We start from the raw sequence: 22783 nt of genomic DNA, 5'->3' as shown, positions 1-22783 counted from the left end.
CCAAGATTAGTAATTTAACAGGATGGAACAGGATTGCTATTATAACCTACTTACCTTGAGCCTTTGGCAAACCCTCGACGTCTACCCTATTTGGTTCAATCAAGGTTTTCATAAAATTCTTATTCGCGCAAGGAAGCATTTTCCTCTAACTTGATAATATCGTGATGGTAAAATAAATTACATTTTGGAAATCGTGGAGAGACAGAATTTTAGTGCCTCGTAAATTTCAGAAACATGGACAAAAAGAAAAAAGGGGGAGGCGAGACAAGGTTTGAAATTTATAAGGAAGGTCGGGTAATATTTCGAAACGTTAACGTTTGCAATGATGATTACTGAGCGGAGTGTGCGTGGACATTTTTAAACCGTCGAGAAACTTGAAACGCGTCAAGTCGTCGAGAGTCTGAGAGTCTGACAGACCGAGAGTCCGAGATTACAAAAGATCGAGAGACTTAGGATTTGAAACTTTCGAGCAACCAAAGCTCTTGGGATTTTCACTGTTCGAGCATCCAAAGTCCAGCATTCTCAGCGCTCGAGACTCTCGCAATTTGAGTCTCCAATGTCTGAGAGTCTCAGCCCTTAAGAAGACTTTCATCGCCCGAGTGTCCAAAATCCGAGAGTCTCGACGCTCGAGACTTTCGCAGCTCGAGTTTCCAATGTCCGAGAGTCTCAGCCCTCAAGACTTTTGCAGCTCGAGTCTCTGAGGTCTGAGAGTCGAAGAGTACGAAATTAATCGTCGAATCTCAGAAGCTGTCAACTTTTAATCGAGAACGGTCCAACCTCGGCTCGGGGAAACGCAAGTTGAGCCCAATACCTCAGTAAACGCCGTGTCTGATAGTAATTGTTTACATAGTTTATTGTAATGTCAATTATATACAAATTTAAAATTACGTCCAGTGCTTCTACGCTGTTCACACATCATCTCTGTTACTCGACGTACAGTTACAATCGGTTACCCCGTTATTCTCTTCATTCGGCACAACAATATCAGCGACTCGACGAACCACTAAATTTAATTATTCATTATTTACAGTCTAAACTCGCATCCTCTGTCTCGTGTTCTCTCTCGTTCAAAGAGTCCGTGCCTCGCTCACGCATCTCCGACTTACCCAGCCTAAAAAATCTTACGAAAAACAACGGGTTCGTTCGGTTTCACTTTCGTTCCGGCATTCTTACGCACTTCCTTATCGACTGTCCTGTACGCGCGACACAATCAGCGAATCGCGTCCGCGCGTCCTCCAAGTGTCACTCTCGACGGTATGGCAGTATGCTGTTGTTTAGTTTCGAAACGGGTAAATTGTTGCGCTGATTTCGCGTTTCTGTATCTCCTCTCGATATTATTTCTCGGTAAAAAAATGAACCCCTTTTACGCGGAGCTACACGACTCGAGATCGCGGATTCGCCATTTCTCTTTCCCGTGTGATTAATAATCGGTGAATCGTCACTTCTGTGTTTTCATTGAGCAGTTTAGGCGGTGGACGCTGCTTCCAGCGTCCGAGATACTCGTCCTTCGTGGACCAAAATAATTGGCTCGGTCAGCCCCTTTCGTCGAAACGGTCGATCGTTGATACTAACAAATCCGGGGAGAAAAACTTTTCAGACCGTCGCGAGTGTCGTCGACGACGAAAGGGTACCTCGTTCCAAGGATCTCGCGTCTGAGAGGAGGAAGAATCGGTACAGGTTCACAGTCTTCGAACCCTATCTATTTTCGGAGGGATCCTTTTCTTTTCGAGAGGGTTCTAACCGTTTCTTCTCCGAGAGGATTCTGACCCTTTCGTTTCCGAGATGGTTCACTCTCGACCGTACCGGTACACGGATTCTTTCTCCCTGACGTGAAAATGGCCGCCGTTCACGAACGCAACACCCCACAGCGGTCGAGACCAACTCGACTTCGGCTCAACGGAAAAGTCGAAGATCGGTTTAGTCGCGGATGGATCGAGGTACGCGCTCGATTCACAAACGAACTCTTAACGCAAAGTAAGGAACAAAGTGGTAGATTCGCAGGGGGTTGCAAACGGTGCATCCTCGAACGTTACGACTCTCAAGGAACGATCGCGATGGGTTTAACGAGAGCTCTACTCGCGTCTCGCTATTAATAAGACTACACGATTTGTTCGGCAGTTGGTCGCGGTCGATTCGTCCGCGCTCCTTTGTCCCGTGGCAGGTAGATAACGATAACATTCTCCGATGGTGTTAGGTACGTCGCCTGTCCCACGTTCGACCGTAGCTACTTCGTAAACTCGATACATCGACAGTGACGTTCGTCTCGATCGGTACGTACACTCGAGGATTCTCAAGGATCTTTCCAGGGATCGTCGAAAATCGCCAAGGGTGTATTCCACGCAAGTTTCGAACGAACGGATTCCTCTTACTCCGATTAACACGACACCGTGCGTTTCAGGATCAACGTTCTCGGTAGCTCTCGCGGAAGAAGAATTCAGAGAGAGTGTTTTCGCAATTGTACAAGATCGTTGTTGGTCTCTGAGAGGACCAGGATCGAACGTTTCACAGTTTCCAAAACACTTAATCTCCCTTCGAACCAACCTCCGCGACAGCTCGGGACGTGGACTCGAGCTACTTCCAACTACCTTCGCCCGATTCCTCCAACATCACCGATACCCAGCGAAACAGTTCGTTGAGAAACTCGAGGGACACCTTGCTCGGTCTTTCGCCGGGGCTGTCGATCGTTCGCGATTGTTCAGCTCCGCCTGCAACGTACTCGTGGAGTCAGACCCTCAGCTCGTCCATGACCTGTTGCTGATGATTGTGTCCCTTTTTCAGGGTACCGGTGCCGGTCATCGCCATACTCTCCTGCTGGAGCTGATTGGGACTGATGATCAGGTTCTGTCCGGGTTTCCCCGGTTTGGTGTTCTTCGGCGGTGGCGGTGGCATCGGCACGTGGCAGCTGTTGTTCTGGAGATCGGCGAACTCTGGCGGTGGGATGTGCTGGATGTGGTGTCTCTCGGCTGTCTTGGTCTCCAGGTCGCCGCAGATGTTGTTCGGCATCTGACCGTTCTCCTGGCGCTTCTTCGAGCAGTTGTGCTGTGTGCTCTTGTCGCGCTGGTAGTAAACACCCGCGAATATCAAAACGTTCAGGATCAACAGGCTGCAACCAATTGCTATCGTCACGCTCAGGGCAGTGGAGTACGCTGCGAAACCGTCCTCCGGTTGCACGGTGGAGTCCTCGAACGCCAGCTCGCTGGGTATAGCCGTTGTGACGTTCACCGTTTTCTCGGCGAGGGTCACTTCCGCCGTGGTCATCCTGGTGGTCGTTGGTATCCTCTGGATGAACCTAGGCGGCACCTGACGATAGAATTATACCGGTTAGTAGAGAACGTAGACTCCTATGTACTGGTGACTATGTCTCGGTGAGAAGAAGACAAACGAGTCCCATCTCTACTCTAGTCTACCAGTGAAATTGATCACCTGTTTCGAAACCGTAACGTACGTACTTATTACACATGTTTATTTAAAAAAAAAACACCTGCTAGACTCAAGTATCTACGTATACATGTTCATTTAAAAGAACAAGCACCGGATCAAAGTATCCACTTTATTTACAAATATCTACTATCGTGATTCGATTAAAGAGTTCACGCAACGATACCTGTTCAGTGTCGAGAAGATGATGGGACCTAGGAACGTCGTCCGAGCCTGGTTTGTGAAGGTCTGGCACGAGGTTCAGCCAAAACGAGAGTCGGTGCGCCCTGTAGTGGTTCTTCAGCTTCGACTTGATCTCTGGAAACATGGATGGTTTCTCAGTGGGGTCAGCGGGGCAAAGAGTGGTTCGTCCTCCAGCTTTTTGGAGGGTGCACGGTTACGACCAGACCGGGTTAGGCTACCTGCTTCGCACGGTAACCATAGAGAAAAGGCTGTCTTTCCACGGTAGGAGCCCTTTTCGTATTAACGGTCGGAGTAATTAATTATTGTCGCGCGGTAATCTCGCACAGAAGGTGGGTTCGTTAGTCAGTGCGCCTCAAAGTTCCAAACTGCCGAGTCGCTGCACGAGGAGGGTTAGGGGCCACGGTTAACCCTCGGGTTGGCTTTGCAGGGACTTTTCTACTTGCGGCCGAGTCGCGGTATAGTTTGAGCCGCACTGCACTCGAGCGCGGGGCGAACTTTCCCGCACTGACGTTTCTCGACTCGCCCTTCAACCTTAGGCGTGGCGGTTGTCTGCACCGAGACGTTTCCCTCCTCCTCACGGGAGGAGGAATCGCGGATAAACCCGAGACACCCAATATTTTATACTGTGCGCGAACGAGAAATTGACCTGTGAAGGGAATTGTGAATGGTACGGGAGGGTCAGATGTTCCGAAGGGCCTTCGAAGACGAAAGGTACTCGATACGCAGCCCTTATAACCCGCTTAACTGTAATCCTTTGTCTCGGTGAGCGTGCGCGCGTGTGGTTTCTATCTAGGGAGAAGTTTGAGTGCCGACTTTTTTCGACAGTTTCGAAAGTGTCGAGAGTCGCTTAGAATAATTAAATTTTTTCATTTCTTCACCTTGTTAGAATAATAGTTTTTGGAATAACGGTAGCAACGAATTGCCGAGGTTCTCCCGATCAAAATGAGTCCAAACACGACGCAAATCGGACAAACTTTTTTTTTTAACGAATTTGATATTTCGTACCTCAAATAACGAAAAAAATAGAGCAGCGGTAAAGTTTCTCCGATTTGCGCCGTGTTTGGACTCATTTTAATCGGAAGAATTTTACCAATCTATTGGTACCGTTATTGTTCAGATAAAGTGAACAATGTGGAAATTTAAATTAAACGAAAAATATGGTTCAACTAAAATTTGATGCATTCGACGATGCATTCCGATTTTTGTGCGTCTTGTATAATTTGAGATATAGAGATAACCTTGAGTTTTCTAACCGACTTAATAAAATTTAGATTCACCTCGTTTGTACATTTACTCGTATCGAATTTAATTTTTATTATTTGCATGTGCGTACAACGTATAAAATAAAGATTATCTTTAATACAAGAACCTGCATAGACGAAATACGAACGATCCCGAAAAGAGACTCGCAAAAAGAAGGGAAACGTGTCCTAGCCATAAATCGTAATTTTCAGAGAGAAGAGAAAGAAGAAGGAAAATATTCTCGTTACGGCGAGCAAGACGAATGAAATCACATATTCGAGCTCGTTGCCCTCAGAGCCCATTTTCTTGTGTATTTCGACGATAAAAATAGATTCTCGGTGTAACAATGAAGTCGTGGCTTCGTAGGGGGGCGCAGGTGACGCGGCGTCGTTGGCTTTTCGTTTCGAAGTCGCGATGCAATTTGAAGAGCTCTTGGAACAGAACTCCCCCGGGACTACGGTTTGTTCCTGACGAACTGCCACTCTCATTTCACCCCGGGAACGAGAATTATGCAAATAAATCTTCGCTGATCCTCTTAGTTACATGTGCGAAGTGCGTGCCAGCGCCTGGAGACTAGATTCATTATACTCACTTTGGAACGTAATCGGATTAAATAATTCGCAGTTCCGGTTCAAAACGTTCCGCAAATCCCGCGAGAAAAACGAGCGGTTTCCACGACTGGGAACGGGCCATAGATCGTTATTCCTCCACACTTACGTTTCGAATTTTCAACACGGTGACCGAGAAATTATTACGAAAAAATTGCTACATAACTGTCTTGCTAAGCTTGGTATCATTTCGTTTTTGTATCCTTCGTAGCTATAGCTTTGAAACTATTAAATATTTTGCCATGAAAAAATTCACGTAACTGGGTAAGATATATACAAGTAACGATGGAAAATTTTGAACCAATATCTCGAACAGTTCTCGCGTGAAAAAATTCCAAAAATGTTCCGATCCTTCCCCTTGTACATAGACTGGAATATCTTAAGGGGGAATTTTGATGATTTTTCCATTTTCCAATTTTCTCGAATAATCCAAGATACATATTCCCTAATTTTCGTTCCGATTCGACTGTTCGTTCACAGAAAAAAATTCATAAAGAATTCTCGATCGTCGTCGTAAAAAAAAGAAAAAATCAGACTACCCCCTGGATGAAGGAAATTCAAAAATGTGTGCACGTAACGAACAGACGATCTCCACGGTTGAATGCTTGCTGAACGTTTCAACGAGCACATTCGGTTTCGCGGTTAAGTGGAAGTTTTTCAACGACATCGAAGTTTAGAGCCTCGTGAACGCCGAGCTTTAAACCTTGCAGCTTAACTTCCGGAGGGGGCGGCTCGCGCGCCCCCTAACGAGTCCCTTGTACGCGAGCAAGTGTTTCGAAACGTTTCGTTTCATCGATGGTAGTGTCACTTATCCCGCGGTTCCGTATATTTTACAATTAATCGCCATTCGTCTTTCCGCGAAGTTTTGAGACGTTTCTCGTTGAGGAAAAATTCCCTCTTTCGGGCTCCGTATTATTTTTCCATTATTACTTCTTATTACTTCGATATTGGCGGGAGAATTTAACGAGACGATCTTCGAGCACGATTTCGAGAACTTTGGGACTCGTAATTGCCTCGGTTTGCCCCCTCCCCTCTCCTTCCACTCCGTCCAACTAATTCCAAGTTTGTACTTTTCCATCACCACTTACCTATGCTCAGGTATTTCTTGTGCACCGCCTCGTAAGCGATCCAATCGATGTTTTTGAGCTTCGTTCGCTCCGGTCTCATCGGTCCGGTGTCCGGTGTGCCCTCATTCGGATTCCTATCACGATATGCGATCTCGTTAATATTTCTTTTTTTTTCGTCGACACGACAACAATATTGCGTTCGCTGAATCGACGACTCACCCGGTACGCGCAAAGTTCGTTAAGTAGAGAATCACGCTCTCGGAGAGACTGATCTCGGCTCTGGTGTAATTCTTCGGCCAATGGGACAGGCCGCCTACTATGGGTGCCCCGAAGAAGTATGGCAAGTCTTCACCGTGGATGCAGCCCGGTTTCTGTAAGAGGAAATCAAACAATTGTATAATATTTAATTTGTCTGTATTTATTTCTACTTATTAATATGTATACATAAAAATCTGTGTGTCGGTTCTCGAGAAGATAGATTTCTTTGAATGTATACTAGTTCACGTGTTTTAGAGCCCATGTTACACGCTGTAAAGCTCTTCGAAACAACCCTGAACGTCCTCTCTGAGACGACACTCAGCGACCTCTTTGAGACAACTCTCAGAATTACTTCGAGACAACTCTCAGCGCCCTCTTCGAGACAACCCCCAGAATGCTCTTCGAGACAACTCTCAGAATTCTTTTCGAGACAACTCTCAGCGCCCTCTTCGAGACAACTCCCAGAATTCTCTTCGAGACAACTCTCAGCGTCCGCTTCGAGTCGAGTTACGCGTCCGAACGTCTCAATTTTTCCGCGGTACGTCTGAATATAATTTTTTCTCACAGCTTTTCGAAAAAGAGTCCGTCGTCCACAAAGACCGGGCCGACTGAAGTATTGATGGTATTTTAACGACGCGGGACGTCGCTCGTATTTCAAACGGGAGAAAGGTTCTTCCGGCGGTGCGGAGATATTGAAGGGAGGAAAGAGCAGGATGAGCACGCTGCGATATGTGCCCGACTCCGGTTTCGAGATTACTCTCGGCCCTTTCGTCGCTCGACTTGACCATGGGAAAACCGGTTGACCCTACGAAACCCTTCGTTAAATTCGAACGAACGATCGTCGAGGGACCGAGACGCCATTTTGGTGCCTCTGGACGCCTTATCCAAGGAAATTGAACATTCACGGTATTCTCTCTGCGTAATAGATTCTCGACAGCGTTGACGAAGTTTTCGATAAAGAAATTCTCGATATCGTTTCGCCATATTTTCTTTGCGCGTACCCTGGAGACATATCGGTAAGGTAAGTGACCCATCATCGCCGTATTTCTCAGCGATCTTTGAACGATAATCACAAATTCCGAGTATCATTTTTCGATTGGATTATAATACCCGAAAACAGAGAATTTCACGGGGTAAAAGTTGTATATTTTACTTTTTTTTTTATAAAGCTCGTAGTTCATTTTATATTTACATTCTGAAGGAACCACCAATCTCTAAGAATACCATAATTAAATGTTTTCTTCTTCGGGAAGAAATGAATTTTTGTACCTCGAACCGTGTAATCCTTTTGTTACGTTTTTGAGATCAAAATTACGTTTTGTCTACGCTGGAAAAATAATTTTCCTCCGAAAAGCTTCACCCGCTGTTTGCAAGTTTTCAATTTACAAAGGGAACAGGGTTTGGTGTCTTGTTTCGTCCTCCCTCCACAGTGGTTTTCCCACGATCAAATATCGCGGACGCATATTCGGATGCTTCGAACCGGAGGGAGAGAGAGAGAGAGAGAGAGAGAGAGAGAGAGAGAGAGAGAGAGAGAGAGAGAGAGGGAAAAATAGAGCCAATTCGTCCCGCCAAGATTGAGCCTCCGAGGCTGCAATGTTCCCTTTGAGCCTCGCCGGTAATGAAGACCTTCTGCATCTTTTGTGGTTCCAGCGTTTCCTCCCTAATATTTCTCCTATCGATCCTCCGTGTAAGTCTTCGACCTCTTTTGAGGATCATGTGGCTCGTTGCACTCCAACGAATCCCGCTGCATCTTCTTACTTTCGGGTTGCTCGACGAAATGGAATTGACTCGGTACGTGGCCCTCGTAAGGAGAAATTGGGCATTGCGTTCCTCTGGTTCTTTCATAATTCGAGCACGTGCTTCCCCCTCTCTCGATTGAATGCGCGAAGAGACAACAGACAGCGTAGTGGGGATAAGGAAGCTGAACGGTGGGGGTATAACGCTTCAGTGGCCTCGAGCAGCCAATATATTCTACCCTTACTCTTGTTACTTCTTCAGTTACCTGGACCTTCTACAGAATCTTGTTTCCCAAATTCAACCCTCAGATGTATCGCCTCTCACAAACCATAAACGTAAGAAATCATTAGAAAGAAGATACGTCGCATCACTGACCTTTATCTCTCTACTATCCCTCTCCTCGACTTTTAACGCGTTATCCTCTCTCTTTCCAGAGGCTACCGCCTCACCCATACTCCCTTCACAATATTAAGCTTCCAAATCTTCGGCGAATAGTTACATCCAAATATTTCCTCGACATCCTATCCCGGATGTCTCTCCCGAAGACATCGGTGTCCCGAGTGATCCCTACCGTCACAACCGTCTTCCACGGAACCTTTTGACGCACTCAGTTACATACTTGGCCAAACTCCGTTGAACTTCGACGAGCCAGTTCACGGATGCTCGAGGAAACTTTCCTCCCTTGACGAGGATCAAGATCGATCAGCGAGCAGTTCCTCGCTCCACGATTTCGCGAGCTGACAATCCGCCGAGGAGAGATCGAATCGTGTCCTGTCTGCCTTTTCGACGCGTTCTTCCATTTCTGGATCCACCTGCTCAGAATCCTCTCGCCAAGTTCCGTGTTCCCGTTATTTTTCACCGGGTTACTTTCTCTCGCGCGGGCGTCCCGCGTTATCAAATAATTTCACATTCCCTTTCTCCGCGCGCGTTTTCACAGCCCGACTGTTTAATTATGCCCCGAAACGCGGCTCTGCCCCTCTATTTACCTTGCCACTTCCATCTTCGCCAGCCACTCTGTGTTTCTTCGTCCGTTTTAATTACGAATCGTCGTTGTTTGCCCCTCTTGGCGAGTTACCGGATTCAATTTTATTCTCCGCCGTCCACTATCACCGTCGCTCTCTTTCACCGAGATCTCAATCCATCTCTGTCTGTCCGTCTGTCCCTACTAGTTCACCAGGACCCGGGTCCTTTTCGTCCTGGCTCGACGGCTGGCTAGGTGCAATCGATACATCGGATTTCCTCACGCCAATACACTCGCAGACGTCCGAGAACAGCTCGAAGGCAGTGAGGACACCTCCGGGTTTACGTTTCAAAATGGGATTTACGCCATTGGTGAAACATTCTCGGGTTTTGTAGGGGTATTACTCGAAGCTTCGGGCGGAAGCTGGCTACCAACTTGTCCAGGTCCCGATATCAAAGAATTGCCACGAGTTTTCGAAGCGGAAGCTCGAACGTTCTTACCTTGGGATTTAATTTGCGATCACGTTATTGTTGGGCAGTTGCTCGTGCCGCGATACGTGTCGCGGTAGTCTCGTTTCAAACTTTATTTACCAAAGGTCGATAATCCGGCAATAGCATAGAACTGCTTTCGATATTATTATTTTATACTTTGATATTAATTTTAGAGTGAGATTGAAAAGGAATATAATAGAAAAGTGGGGTTCTGGGGGGTATGATTATGTACTATGAAAATCTCCCAGAGATTCGAATTAATTTTACCGGATAAGAACAAACAAAATACTTGCTGTTGTTTAGTTAATTTTATCGTAAAAAATTTGCACACTTTCCGCTAAGTTCAGATACATTTTCTCTGTTTTCGATATTTTCTATAGATCTGCGCGAAGGAAGGAGACACGGAGCGGAGAGGGGGAAATCAGACGGAGTGGGAGTAGCCGCTCGGTGACCTTGAGCGGCCGATTGATTCGCTCTGAATCGTTACCGGATCGCTTCCACGCTTTGAACTCTCGTATCTCGGGAACCGTTCGAACAATCGTCGCGAAACAAAATGTGTTCTCGGAAGCACACTTCTCCCGTCGTCTGCAGTTCGTCGTCTTCAAAAATTTCACGATCTCTCTCGCCGTAGCTTCCACTCGATGTCGGCACCGCGATGTGGAACACTTCCGAAGAGTTCGCGTCGTTTCGAATTAATTAGAAATCGTCGTTCGGTTAATTAGGCCATCCCGCGAGGGTTCTCGGGAGTATTTGGCATTGTTAAGGATTTTCCCCTTTGAGCTGTCGCCCTGGACTGACTTGAGTCCCTCTCTGTCCCATTTATTCGCTTTAAGACCACATTGCACCTTTCATTCCTGAAACACGCTTAATTTCACGAGAGAATTGTTCGCGCTGGTGATTGTTTTCGGCATGTAGTCGTATTCTCGAAGAAACGGGAGAACTTTCTGACGGTATTAGCCCTCGCTCTCGCCATTCTTCCGTAGCCTTTTCCAAGCTGGAAGCCCTTCAATGCGTACCGCGCTCCCTCGTCCTTTTCATTTCTTTTCTAACCCTTCCTTTCAACGGTTTCATCCAGCTCGTCCCTTTCTCCTTCCTTTTGCATACGAATACCCTCCTCTTTGCCGGTGGAGATCGACATTGCTGAACTTGCAATTTTTCCAACGAAAAAAGCTACAGTCCGACGACAACGCGACCGACAAAACGAACGCGCGTTGAACACTGCTCACGATCGGTGACGCAGATCGATAAGGATTTTCTGTGGAGATAAAGATCCAGATACGACGAATCGTGCGTGTTGATCCATTAAGTATCGGTACCCTGTTTCGTAGACATTTAGAAAAATATTTTTCTATCTGTGATAAAAACTATTCGATGAGTCGAGATTTGAATTCATTGTTCTTTACACACCTTCTTTGGAATATATTTGTAGATTCTTTTATTCCGGATTATTCGTAGATTCTTATCGAGAAATTCTATTACGATTTTTCACCGAAGAAAAAATTTAGATGATATCGTGCAAGTGTCTCGTTGTTATTGAGCAGTTTCACTCGATGGAAAATACACGTTCATTTTGAAGATATACAAAACTCGGTACCTAGTCAATTAGCAAAGTGTCAACTTTACCACAGACTGAACATTTCGTACACTTCGAAAATTGTATTTCGTTGGTGGTAAATATTGTCCCTTGATACACAGCGGTTCCAGAAATTGCGACAAATTCCAGCTGTGTTTTAAGATCAACAGAAACGTGTCTCGCTTAAGCAACACGTGTATCTTTCCGTAACGAACGGATACAATCCGAATCAAAATGTTTTCCCATATTTTGCAATTCGAAGCTTCCGTATTTTCTCTTTAAACCGAGCGACATAGGTTCTCCTCGCGCATAAAACGTTTCCCTGTAACAATTCTCATTGTTCCCTCTACGCGGAGTGTACGATACCGCGGCTATCGAAATGTATCGTTTTACGGGATATCAGAAACAATGTTTGGGACTCTGCGGGGAAAAACGTTGAAAATAGAGAGGTCTGGTGAAACGTTGAACTTTCAGCACAGATTCTCAGGCGATATCAGAAGGTGTTAATGCTCCTCGCCACGGTTATTGCGCGACAGTTCCAACGACGTGCAATCGATGTTCTAAATTTAAATTTAAACGCGCTGCCGGCTGCCTTTGATGTTCTCTCGCGCATAATGCGACAGTCTCGCGCGTTTCTCGCCACTCTTCTCGGTCGTCTGCCCTTTTCTAGCGTGCAAAAAAAAACCGCGCCAGTTCTTTATGCCTATAATTACTCGACGCGAGCCGATTCTTCGGGCACGACTAAAAATTTTCTAAAGAGTCACTTTCCTCGGCCGGAGCTTTCGTTTTCCGGTTACCTGGTGCACGTTCTTTTTTTTTTTCAAGCGTTAAAATTTCACACACCCCGTGAAATAATTCGAACGCAGTCGAATGCACATTTTACGGGTTCGTACTGTACACAAGTTGCAGACTGAAGCAAAACGCGTTTCCATTCAATGTGTTTGTAAGTAATTTTAGCAATTGTACGTTTTCTTTCGTTTTACAAATATTGTTAATAATTGCGCTACGATATTTCTTAACCCTTTTACTTACACTTTGTGCTTCATTTTAGGAGACAGGATGCATACTGTATTAGAGATTGTCGTACTATAATTGTAGTAAGACAAATTTAACCTATTGATAAATATTACTTTGGTCAGGTATTTTCTTCAATTCTCGAGTTACCTTCTAAATTGACAGTCATTTATTACTACTGTCTAATAATCAAATATATCTTACTTTACATCCCTTTCCAACGTACATTATGCTATAATTACACTTTAAACACAATTATTGCAACATATTCACCTTACAGTTAACCTTTGTATTTTTTCCCATCGAATTCTAGATTAATACTACATACACCGTTGTCGAGAGGGTCGACGATAAAATAGTGGAATTTTTCGTGTCTAAAATTGAAACGCATCGCGCCGTTTAGAATTTTTTTTTCTTCAGAATCGTTTCCTTCAGGACTCGGGAAACGGTGTGTCGCGAAGATCACGGGCGAATTTTCCAAATTATGAAGTTCCTTTTAGCGGTCGGAATTAAAGCCTCGCTCTGAGCGCAATGGCGAGGCGTCAGGTTGCATTTACGTGACTAAAAGGATTACATTCGCGTCGTCGTGTACTCTGACCTCGTTAGAACAGCGCCAGAGCCTCGAGAGGCTTGTTAATTTTTTTCCTGATTACGTTGTGCCTCGCGTTATACCTCGGTCGTTATGATAATTAAGTTTATTGTTACTCGTTATCATTATTTTCACCGTCGTGAATCCCCCTAGCCCCCGTACACCATGGTGAACGCGTTCTCCCCCTCGGTCCCGCAGTCCCATTAAAATGTATCGTTCGCGGTGTCTGTGGTTCTGATTTTTTTCTTTATCTCCCCCCATCGCGGTTTCAGCGCGTTTTGTTTTGTTTTTCTTTTTTTTTTCGAACATTTTCAACGACCCAAGTTACCCGAGACGAAGATCGGAGGGAAACTTTTCACGGAGGGCGACGTCACGAGCTTCCTTTTTAAAATTCCGAAACTTTGACGAATTCTCCCCCGCGAAGGAAAAATTTGTTTCGCAACGTACGGCTAATTTCTGTGCCCCGGTAAAGGTTAATGAAATTTTTCTCAGCGAAGAATTTTCAAGAATATTGCGATGAAACCACGAACGACCGACGCGTTCCATCTGGAAGTATTCCTGTGCGTTTCGAAATATCGCGCGATGTTTGTCCCGCGTTACGCAATATTTCACGTACACGTGTGCACGCATTACTCGTACGAGCGTTCACGACGTGAGTTCTTAACGAGAAACTACGGACGCGTATTTACGACGGATTATATTCCGAATCGTTCTCGAAAACGAATCTTACGAAGCGTATCGTTTTAACATTCACCGGGGATGAGTTGTAATTTCGGTTTTAACGTTTCTCGGCCTCTGTAAGAGTCTCTCGTCCTATAATGAATTTCAAAAAATATAACATTACCCGATGGGAGCGGAGTATAGAATTTTTTAAAAAGAGAATAATTTTAGAATCAGTTACAATGTTCGTGTTGCGCGACATTTTGTACGAAATGTTAGAATTGAAATTGTAATTGGTACTTTAGGGGTTATTAAAATGATCTCGACCTCTATGAGGGCTCTTTTCGGAGACATTATAAGCGATAAATAAATTACGTAAAATGTAATACGAGGGAGAGGAGATTAATGTTTGTTAAAAAAAGGAACAAACTTTGGATTAATTACGATATTCGTATTATGGTGTATTTTGTACGAAAAGTTAAAATTGAAATTATAATTAATAGCAAAGGGACTATTGTAACGAATTATTTTGATTTATTAACGGGTATTCGGGTACAAACTATCGTGGATTATAATAGTTTACCAAAATACGGGAAACATTTAATCTCGTTGATCGCAGGATTTTCAAATTCATTGATTTATTACGATTGAACTGGAATTAAGCCTGAGATTATTTTCGCAGTCCCCTCTTCCGAAATTTTCAATCGATCATGGTACAGTGTTAATGTCCTTCGTTATCAATTCAAATTGTTCGTCGTACCGTGGTCGTCGGCAATATTAAAAATGTGTACGTTTAAATTTGTTAATTATTCGTTCGCGAAGTCTATTCCGGTATTATCAATTAATCGAAGTGTGGAATTTAAATATTAAAAAGTTGTCGATTCCTCCTCGCTAGCGGAACAAGTTGAAATTATTCACTCGAATCGCGAAGAATCGGTTTTAAATTATTCATTGCACTTTTCTCGATAATACGAAATACGCAGGAGTCTCGTCGGTTTTATTAATATTTCGTTTTTATGTGCAAGAATCGCTCAACAATTATACACTTTGCGATCTATAATTACTCTCGGTGATTCGAAAGCCTTTTCGAATGAAAAAAAAAGTTTATTTCAGAAGTTTCTAACGCGAAAGTTCGGAGTTTGAAAATTGGAAGCTGGTACGGGTAACCTTTAATTTTGGAAATTCCACGATCGTTTACAAAACGTTATTAAAGGTAAAAAGAAATATCGAAGACTTCTCGACGACAAAGCGCTTTTAACGAGAAAATTTCAAAACTTTCAAAGACCGTGTCCTCTCGATCATCTTCTTGTTCTACCCCTTCTCAACTTTCCTTACCTCGTTTCTTATCGGATCCTTCAATACTTAAAGATAATTCTTTAAAGAACACGTCCAAGGGGATCAGACACTAAAGATTTCTCGATAACAAAATGTTTGCAACGAGATCTAAAAACTTCTCGAAGAAGTTTCAATTCTTTTTCTCTCTCCTCGACGATTCTACTGTTCCTTTTTTTTTTCGCCCGCTTCCTATTCCCCCTTGAATTCTTCCGTCTTTAGAAACAGATCTTCCAAGGAAATATTACTAGCAAAATGTTTGCAACGGAAAGAATTGAACATTTTTAAACAAGTGAAATATATCCTCTCGACTTCGAAAGAAATGTCTAAAGTATCCATTAAACGAAATTAAACTTTCACGATAAAAAAAATTTCACGAAAATAAACGAACGATTTTATCTCCCAAAACTATAAATCGTATCGAGTCCGTTTTTATTTTCTTCTCATCGACAAGAATCACCCAATTAGTATAGATTTTATTTTAAATCGAACAATTATTTTCGCGATGCAAAAATTGTACACGAATTCTTAATCGGTCAATTTCATATAGAAATACATTGATTAGAAATCTGGAAAGAACGTGTATTCTGAGAAAGATTCTCTCGATAAATTCTCGAGTTGGTATTTCGTAATTAACGTTTCGGTGAACCGTTAAACACCAAGGGGGGTCTCCGTTTCAGGTGGTTGACTCACGAACATCGTATCGTTCTTACGTTATATCGTATACAACGACTCTGTCTAGTATGAAAACAAACACAGCGGGTGCTCGCAGCCTATATTAATTTAAGGAAGGTTTTTCTCGGAATTGCCCGTTCCGTATAATAAACCGCTTTACCGCGAATACATTTCGTTTTCCTTTACTGTCCTTCTATTCACCTAGACCGCAGAAGTAATACGTCGCGCGGTTCCCGGGATTACACCAGAGCCAAACATTTACCCAAAATAGCAATACACTTGTAGAGTCCTCTGGATTACCAGCAGGTATCACGTTCGAAAGTCGTTCAGTCTACAGGAAACTTTCGTACCGCGTCTGTTTGTTATCCGTAAGTTCGTGTGCGCGTTTTCCAAGATGGTGAATCGCCGTGCAGTGATCTGTGCAATCGAAAGGATTACTATCTTTACCGGTGCAGTGAAGTTTCACGGATGGTGTCATTGGAAACAAGAGAATCATTTCCGATTCTTCGCGTCCATTATGCTGGTCTAAATCAAAATCGTCCAGACATTCAACGAGAATCGACTATTGGGTGAATTTGGACGGTATCGACGATACGACAGAAATCCAGGACAGTTGATCGATCGAAGTCGGTGAGTCTAAGTGTATTATTTTTATTTTTAAGAGAGCCTCTATCTTTTTTTAGAATCAAATTTATTTCGAAAGCTCGATCCTTCTTGAAGGAAATAAAATAAAACACAAGATGCTAGATCGATAGTTTCGGAGATAAAAATTTACTTAGACGATAATCGTATACACATCGAGGTCCTGTTTTTTTTTCGGTCGATTTCGAAAGTGGAAAAATTATAAGTCAGATTCTTTCGATTTTATATAATTCTTTAATATTCAATTTTGTAAAAATCTTTCGTTTCAATTGTAAAAAGTCCTCGATTCGAGACAGTAGATTTTTAAACACACGCGTAATCGGTTGTTCGAAGTGTTGAGGATGTCGGTTATGGCTGTTTTCGTCGTTTATAGTTCTGTTATATCTTGTGTGCTCACGTCCCGTCGACTCTTGCGATTTCCAGCTCGCTACGTCTGAATCAGGCGCGGTTAATACGCGGCCGCGTAATCATTCCGTGTGTTTCGCGTTTTCCGCGGCCCTTGGAATTTTTCAGCGTACTTCCGCTCAATTACCGGGGCCCTTTAAGCTCTCTGTGTACACGCGCAATCGACAAACGGAAGTTTAATCTAAATTCAGCTTCCAGGCCGTCTTTGCGCAGCTCCGCTTTTGACGGTGACGCGTTGCTTTGGGGATTCAACGCGCGAGCCGACAGAAATTTTTTGCACACGCGGAAAAGGAAACGCGGAGACTGTTCTCGGTAGATTTGCTTCCGTCTTTGCCTAATTTTTTCTCCCACGACCTGGAAAACCCACGAGAAAGAGGAATAAACGACTCTGGATAATGTACGCTTTGAATTCGATCGTGCGGACTGTGAAAGTGTACGGTTATGCGTAAATTTGAAACGAATTATGCAATCGTTGAACAATTTAAAGAAACGTTATCTCTTTCGATGTTTTATCGCACAAAGAGAGTATACGATTACTCGATCATTTTTCCAGGAAATATAAAAATATTTCAATCACTCGTTACATTCCATTCCTGTGAAGGTAAAATCGAGCGTTTTCAATTATTACAAATTTTGGACACGCCCACGTGCATTGACTCGCAATACGCGGTATAAAAAGTAGTTTATCAAATTTCAATTAGTTATCGAGGTAAACAAATTTTGCATACATGTCTCTTTCCTGAATGATTAATTGCTATTCGATGGACTAGCTTCTGTATGGAATATTACGTATCGATGTATTTACGTATAATTTGTTCCTGTATTTTGACTCGTGTAAACACGTGCATCTTTCTTAGATCACCTCTCAATTATGTAGTAGTTCAATTTTGAAAGAATAATATTCAAAAAAGTCACGCGATGAAAATAATTTGATTAAACAAGTAGACTCAACGTTTCGTCTATGTTTTGTAGACTTTTCCAGGAATCCAAATGAAGAAAATATTTCGAATTAATACACAGAACTTAAATATAAACGATAGAACAAAATGATTGCAAATTGTACGCAATAAGCAAACATTTATTTTCCCACTGAAATCGTATTTCAATATTTTGAAGCAAACACTGATAAACTGTCACGATCAGTGTCACCGATTTACAATTTTCTCTAAAAACGTCCCCCGATTCCACTCAGCGTTTCGAGAATTCATAATTACGATCAACGATGAGCTCGATCCAATTCGAAGTAGAAAGAATCATAGGTACAGTTCACCGAACACACCGTGTGCATTCGACTCAGGCAGGAGTCATTTAGCGTTCGCAGCCATTTCCTCGAGCTTCCCTTTCGCGCGTGCGAAGTGCCGCAGTTTAGCGAGCAAAGCTTTCCACCACCCCCATCCGTGCACCCTCTCCTCACCCCCAAGGGAAACTCGGTTCTCCATTTGCGAGCGTAATCGTTTCGCGAATTTAATTTGGCGACGAAGCGAGACTGCGAAGAACCAAGTTTTCTTGGTAGGGCGTTGTTGCGGCCGTGAAATACGGGCTTTTTCTAATTACGAGGCCTCACCCTCCCCCCTCCTCCTTCATCCGTGATTCTCACCCCCTTCTTCTTTCATCGTACCGATTCCTCGATTTTAATTAATCGAACGTCCGCGTGTAAACAAATTGCCAGTCGGAAACGTTCTCGAGCCGCTTCGATTATCCAGAGTGGTCGCGTCCGATATTTCATTTCGCAAGTTGGTGAAATTTTATCGACGATACGCCCGCGCGGAGCGATATCGCTTGATATTAATCCGTTCTCAATCGTAATTATTCGCCCCTGTTTATTTTTCGCCCGAGTATTTTAAGGCCGTTCGAGGAGCTTCGAAACGTACTCCGGTTCCGATATTAAATAATTTCCCTTGGTTTTTCCATTCTTTTTTTTCTTCTTTCTTCCCCATCCCCTGGATTCGCGTTGGTCGGAGGTCGACACGAGCGCACGCGATAAACCATCACCGCCACACACGCGACGAATTTTCGAATTTATTACTTGCCGCGAGTTGAACACGGATTGAATAAACGAAGCTCGGCCTGTACGGACTTAATGGGAATTTCTTTAACGTTTCGTCGTCTCCGGGTGCGATTCTTAGCGAGCAGAATTCTCCGTTTACAATTGTTTACGCAGCCTTCGTTACCCTCGTCGTCTTCCGCGCGAGAGAAATTTTACTCCGAAGGGAGTTCGAAAAATTTCCTCGGGAAATTTTCCCCGTATGCGAGGAAAGGATTGAAATTTATTCGAAGAAATAAACTTCTTCGAGACATCTCCAAAAATCGTTTCGACAAACTCGGAGCGTGTTCCAAAATCCGGGAACTTCGTTTCGGAATTAATTCCATTAGTGGTAGGGGATGCACGCGTTATCTGCAACAATCCTCGCAGTTTCCTCGTGCAATTAATGTCACGTACCCGTACCCGTTCCCGTTTCCTTTTTCGAAACCGTTTTAAACAAGCCTTATCTCGGCAATTTCCGAAGCGTTGGTCGGTGCGACGCGCTCCCCAGGAAATCGTAACGTTATCGGCGATGATAACCGGGACATCCGCGGCGAACCGAAACTCCCAACGGTAACGCGGAGAATTCTAACGTGACAACACAACCGATCGCTCCCGCTTACCCCCGTAATTTTACAATTTCCTCTCGCGCATCCGTTTCCCGCGCGAACCGACGCGCGCAAGATTTACCGCGTAATATACACGCTGGGCGCGCGGTAATAATAATCGTCGTCGTTCCCAGGGAAATTCATCCATCCCAACCGAGTTCTCCCTTCCCCGCGTTCCGTCGGGTTTGAAACTGCTCCTCTGGCGGCGATGGTGACGCGGGTTAAGGGTGGAAAGCCAAGTTTCAGAAATCAGATACGACGACGACGGGGGCCGTAACACGTAATGCGTCAGGATTTCTCGGAAGATTGTATATATAATACATAACATACGTATATATATATATATATATATATATATCCAGGGCGCCTGTACATATTCGACGAGATTTCCCGCAGGTGTCTGGGAAATTTGATAGCGCGAAAATTGGTAAGTTAGCATTTTGGATGTATTTGGAGAGTTCCCAGGGAGCGTAGTTTCGGAAACTCTAGGGCTGGGAGGGAGAGAGGATTTTGATAGTGGGAAAATTGAGAGTGTAACTTTGAATGGTATTAGGAGGTGATTCGGTAGTTTTGTTTCCGAAAATTGGAAATTTTCTCGAGAAAAATGTCGAAATACTATATTTTGGATGATTTTTTTGGGTTTCGAGAGAGTGTATTCACGAAATTTTTGTGTATTCGGTAATGGAAAAATTTTGAAATTATCCAGGTTGGACGGTATTAGGCTTCTTTCGATACTTTGGTTTCGAAAATGTAGGAATTTTCTCGAGAAAAATGGGATCGGTCTCACGGGGGATTCGAACTCGAAACATTGTTGTGGTAGACAGGTGTTTTATCCACTGAGCCACGAGTACAATATGTAACACTTTTTTTCCCCGGTATTCACAGCACAACTGCTCGTAGGAAATTAAATTGAAGAAGATTTATCGGTTTACCCTTGTCTTCAAAATTATTTTCATCATTTATGTACGAGGTAGAAAGTAGAATGAAATGCAATTTCAATTTAAACTTATTAATTACTGTGGCATGGTGTATGATCGATCACGGTTAATCTAAAGTACGAGGAAAAATACGCTGGTCTGTTTCTCGTTAGTAATTTCTCCCCTTACGATAATTGTATCTTTTTCTGTCGTTGCAAAAATTTATAAAAAAAAGAGAATCGAAAATAATTATGTACCATTACCGATAATATTATCGCATAAATATATCGCGTTAAAGGAAAGACAAGAGAACAAATTTCACCCAAGAATTTGTTTTCTACCCCGTGCTGCTGTTATCACATTCCGCATTTTCTTTTACCATATAAAAAAAAAAAGGTAAAATACAAAACAAGTGCGGGAGAGGAATTCTTTCCATTATCATCGTTCCGTCCTCCATCGTTGTCGCTACTTATCGCAATTTTACGAAGTTTTCGCCGCGAGCCAGGGCGGAAAAATTAGCCTAGGGGTGCCGAAAATTCACCGTCCACCCCTCTGTCGCGCTTTATCCGCAATAACGGGGTAATTAGACGGAAAATAACCGGGACTCCGTTGTACGAAAAATTCTCGTTCTGCGGTCGCAGTTCCTCTGGAAACAACCACCCCCTGGCATATTGGATGCGTAAACGATGCAGCCACCCCTTTGGAAAATTGCGTACTCTCGCCAACTTACTGTCCTGCCCTTTCTCCTATTTCTGGTTCCATGTTATTTGATTTTAATACACCTTCGAGTCGCTCTCAAAATATTACTACCGCCAGATGAGAAAATCATACGGCCGTTAATAATCACCCGCTTTGAACATTAAGGGTGATTTATTCCTGTGGATAGATTTTTAGAAAATTTGAATACGACTGATGAAAAAAGTGATCGACTATTGTTAACTAGTCGTTGACAATTATTGTTAGTTTATAAACTTTCTACGCAAAGAGTGACTTTTTTTCTTCATATAATATTTCAATTCGGTCGGTTGGAAAACATTGACTATATTTAATGGTAGGAGGAGCAGGTCGACTACCCTCGTTAAAAATTGAAAGCGTAAATTGTTAAATTCTGTAATACTAATTCTATTCGATGATGGCGAATTTAACGGTGTTAAAAATTCACAGGGTAGTTTGCAGACTGTATAGAAATCGTTCTGTGTTTTCAATATTGGAACACGTGTATGTTACTTATTCATTTTTGTAAAAATAACTCCGCGCCTTCCTGCTGTACCTCTTTCTCTTTGTACGAAAATGGAGCAAAGTGGTCCAGTTTGTTTTCGACCAGGTGAGAGGTTAATTTGTCATATTTATTTTCGTTTCATCGTCTCCGAGCTGAACAAATTTATTCGAGGAACATCGTGTCAACGAAGGCTAAAATTACAATAACGAAAAAGTCGTATTCTTGCAAAATAAACGACCACCTTCTCTAACCTATTTTACAAGAATGCCTGACGCAATTAAATTTTCAACAATCGTTACAATTTTGATCATTGAAACAACGTACACCTCTTAACATTTCTTCCCCAAATGTTACGAATTAAAATAAATGCATGTAATCGACGCGACACCTCTCGAGAATCAATAATATCCCACTGTCGTTTATTTATCACTACTTTTTATCAAAATCGTAATACAGTCCGTGCACAAAATTAGACGAACAACCATATAAATTATTCTCCGATTACCCCAATGAATCCTTATTAAGCAGACAACAATCGATGGATCCACGATGTAAATTAAACGATCAGCATTTTTGTTCACGAAAGCGTTCGCAATTTTTCCTTAATTTCACGGCTCGCGCTCCGACAATAGAAAGATTATTTCGATAAACCAGGAAACGTCAGAGTGAGAACGAATGCGCGGGATGAAGAATGAGATTTAAATTTGAATAGACAAGGATGCGTGGTGAATACGCGAAGAAACAGCGTAATGTATCATCGTTAGTAATAAAATATGCGAGATGTCGGTTAATGACTGCCTCCCTGATTAAATTACGGAGAACTTTGCCCCCCTTGCATTAGCTTTCGCTAACGTTATTACACGCAAGTATCCTTCGACTCGCGGGATCCATACACACTCCGTATTCAAGGGTGAAACTTTATCGTTAACTTTTAACACGTACCTGGGGATAATCACCGAATTTCGTTTGATAGTCGAACACATAAAGGTAAGAGTTTCGATGAGCTTGACTGTGGAGATCAGCTGTTCTCGTGGCTGGAGCCACGGTGTTGGCGTCGCCCAAAGCTTCGAGAGTTTCATCCCTGAAAAATTAAAAAAAATTTCCTTTGAGACCCCATTCGCACTAGGAAGCCTCAGATATG

General features: G+C 43.2%; 1 protein-coding gene across 1 annotated transcript in view; it reads right to left on the bottom strand.

Moving 5' to 3' along the window:
• Nucleotides 1-862: 862 nt before the first annotated feature.
• The window catches only part of Nlg3 (Neuroligin 3), a 438180-nt gene continuing 416259 nt past the window's right edge, over nucleotides 863-22783 (bottom strand). Inside the window, exons 7-11 of the mRNA XM_076316451.1 lie at nucleotides 22585-22723; nucleotides 6758-6909; nucleotides 6560-6672; nucleotides 3605-3735; nucleotides 863-3300 (exon numbers count right to left, since the gene is read on the bottom strand). Of these exons, the coding sequence (XP_076172566.1) occupies nucleotides 2725-3300; nucleotides 3605-3735; nucleotides 6560-6672; nucleotides 6758-6909; nucleotides 22585-22723 (1111 nt within the window). The 3' untranslated portion in view covers nucleotides 863-2724. The remainder of the gene's footprint in view (nucleotides 3301-3604; nucleotides 3736-6559; nucleotides 6673-6757; nucleotides 6910-22584; nucleotides 22724-22783) is intronic.

The sequence above is a fragment of the Ptiloglossa arizonensis genome, chromosome 7, assembly GCF_051014685.1.
Source record: "Ptiloglossa arizonensis isolate GNS036 chromosome 7, iyPtiAriz1_principal, whole genome shotgun sequence".
NCBI classification, from domain to species: Eukaryota; Metazoa; Arthropoda; class Insecta; order Hymenoptera; family Colletidae; genus Ptiloglossa; species Ptiloglossa arizonensis.
Note: the sequence above shows the minus strand (reverse complement) of the source record. Positions and strands in the feature narration are given on the sequence as shown.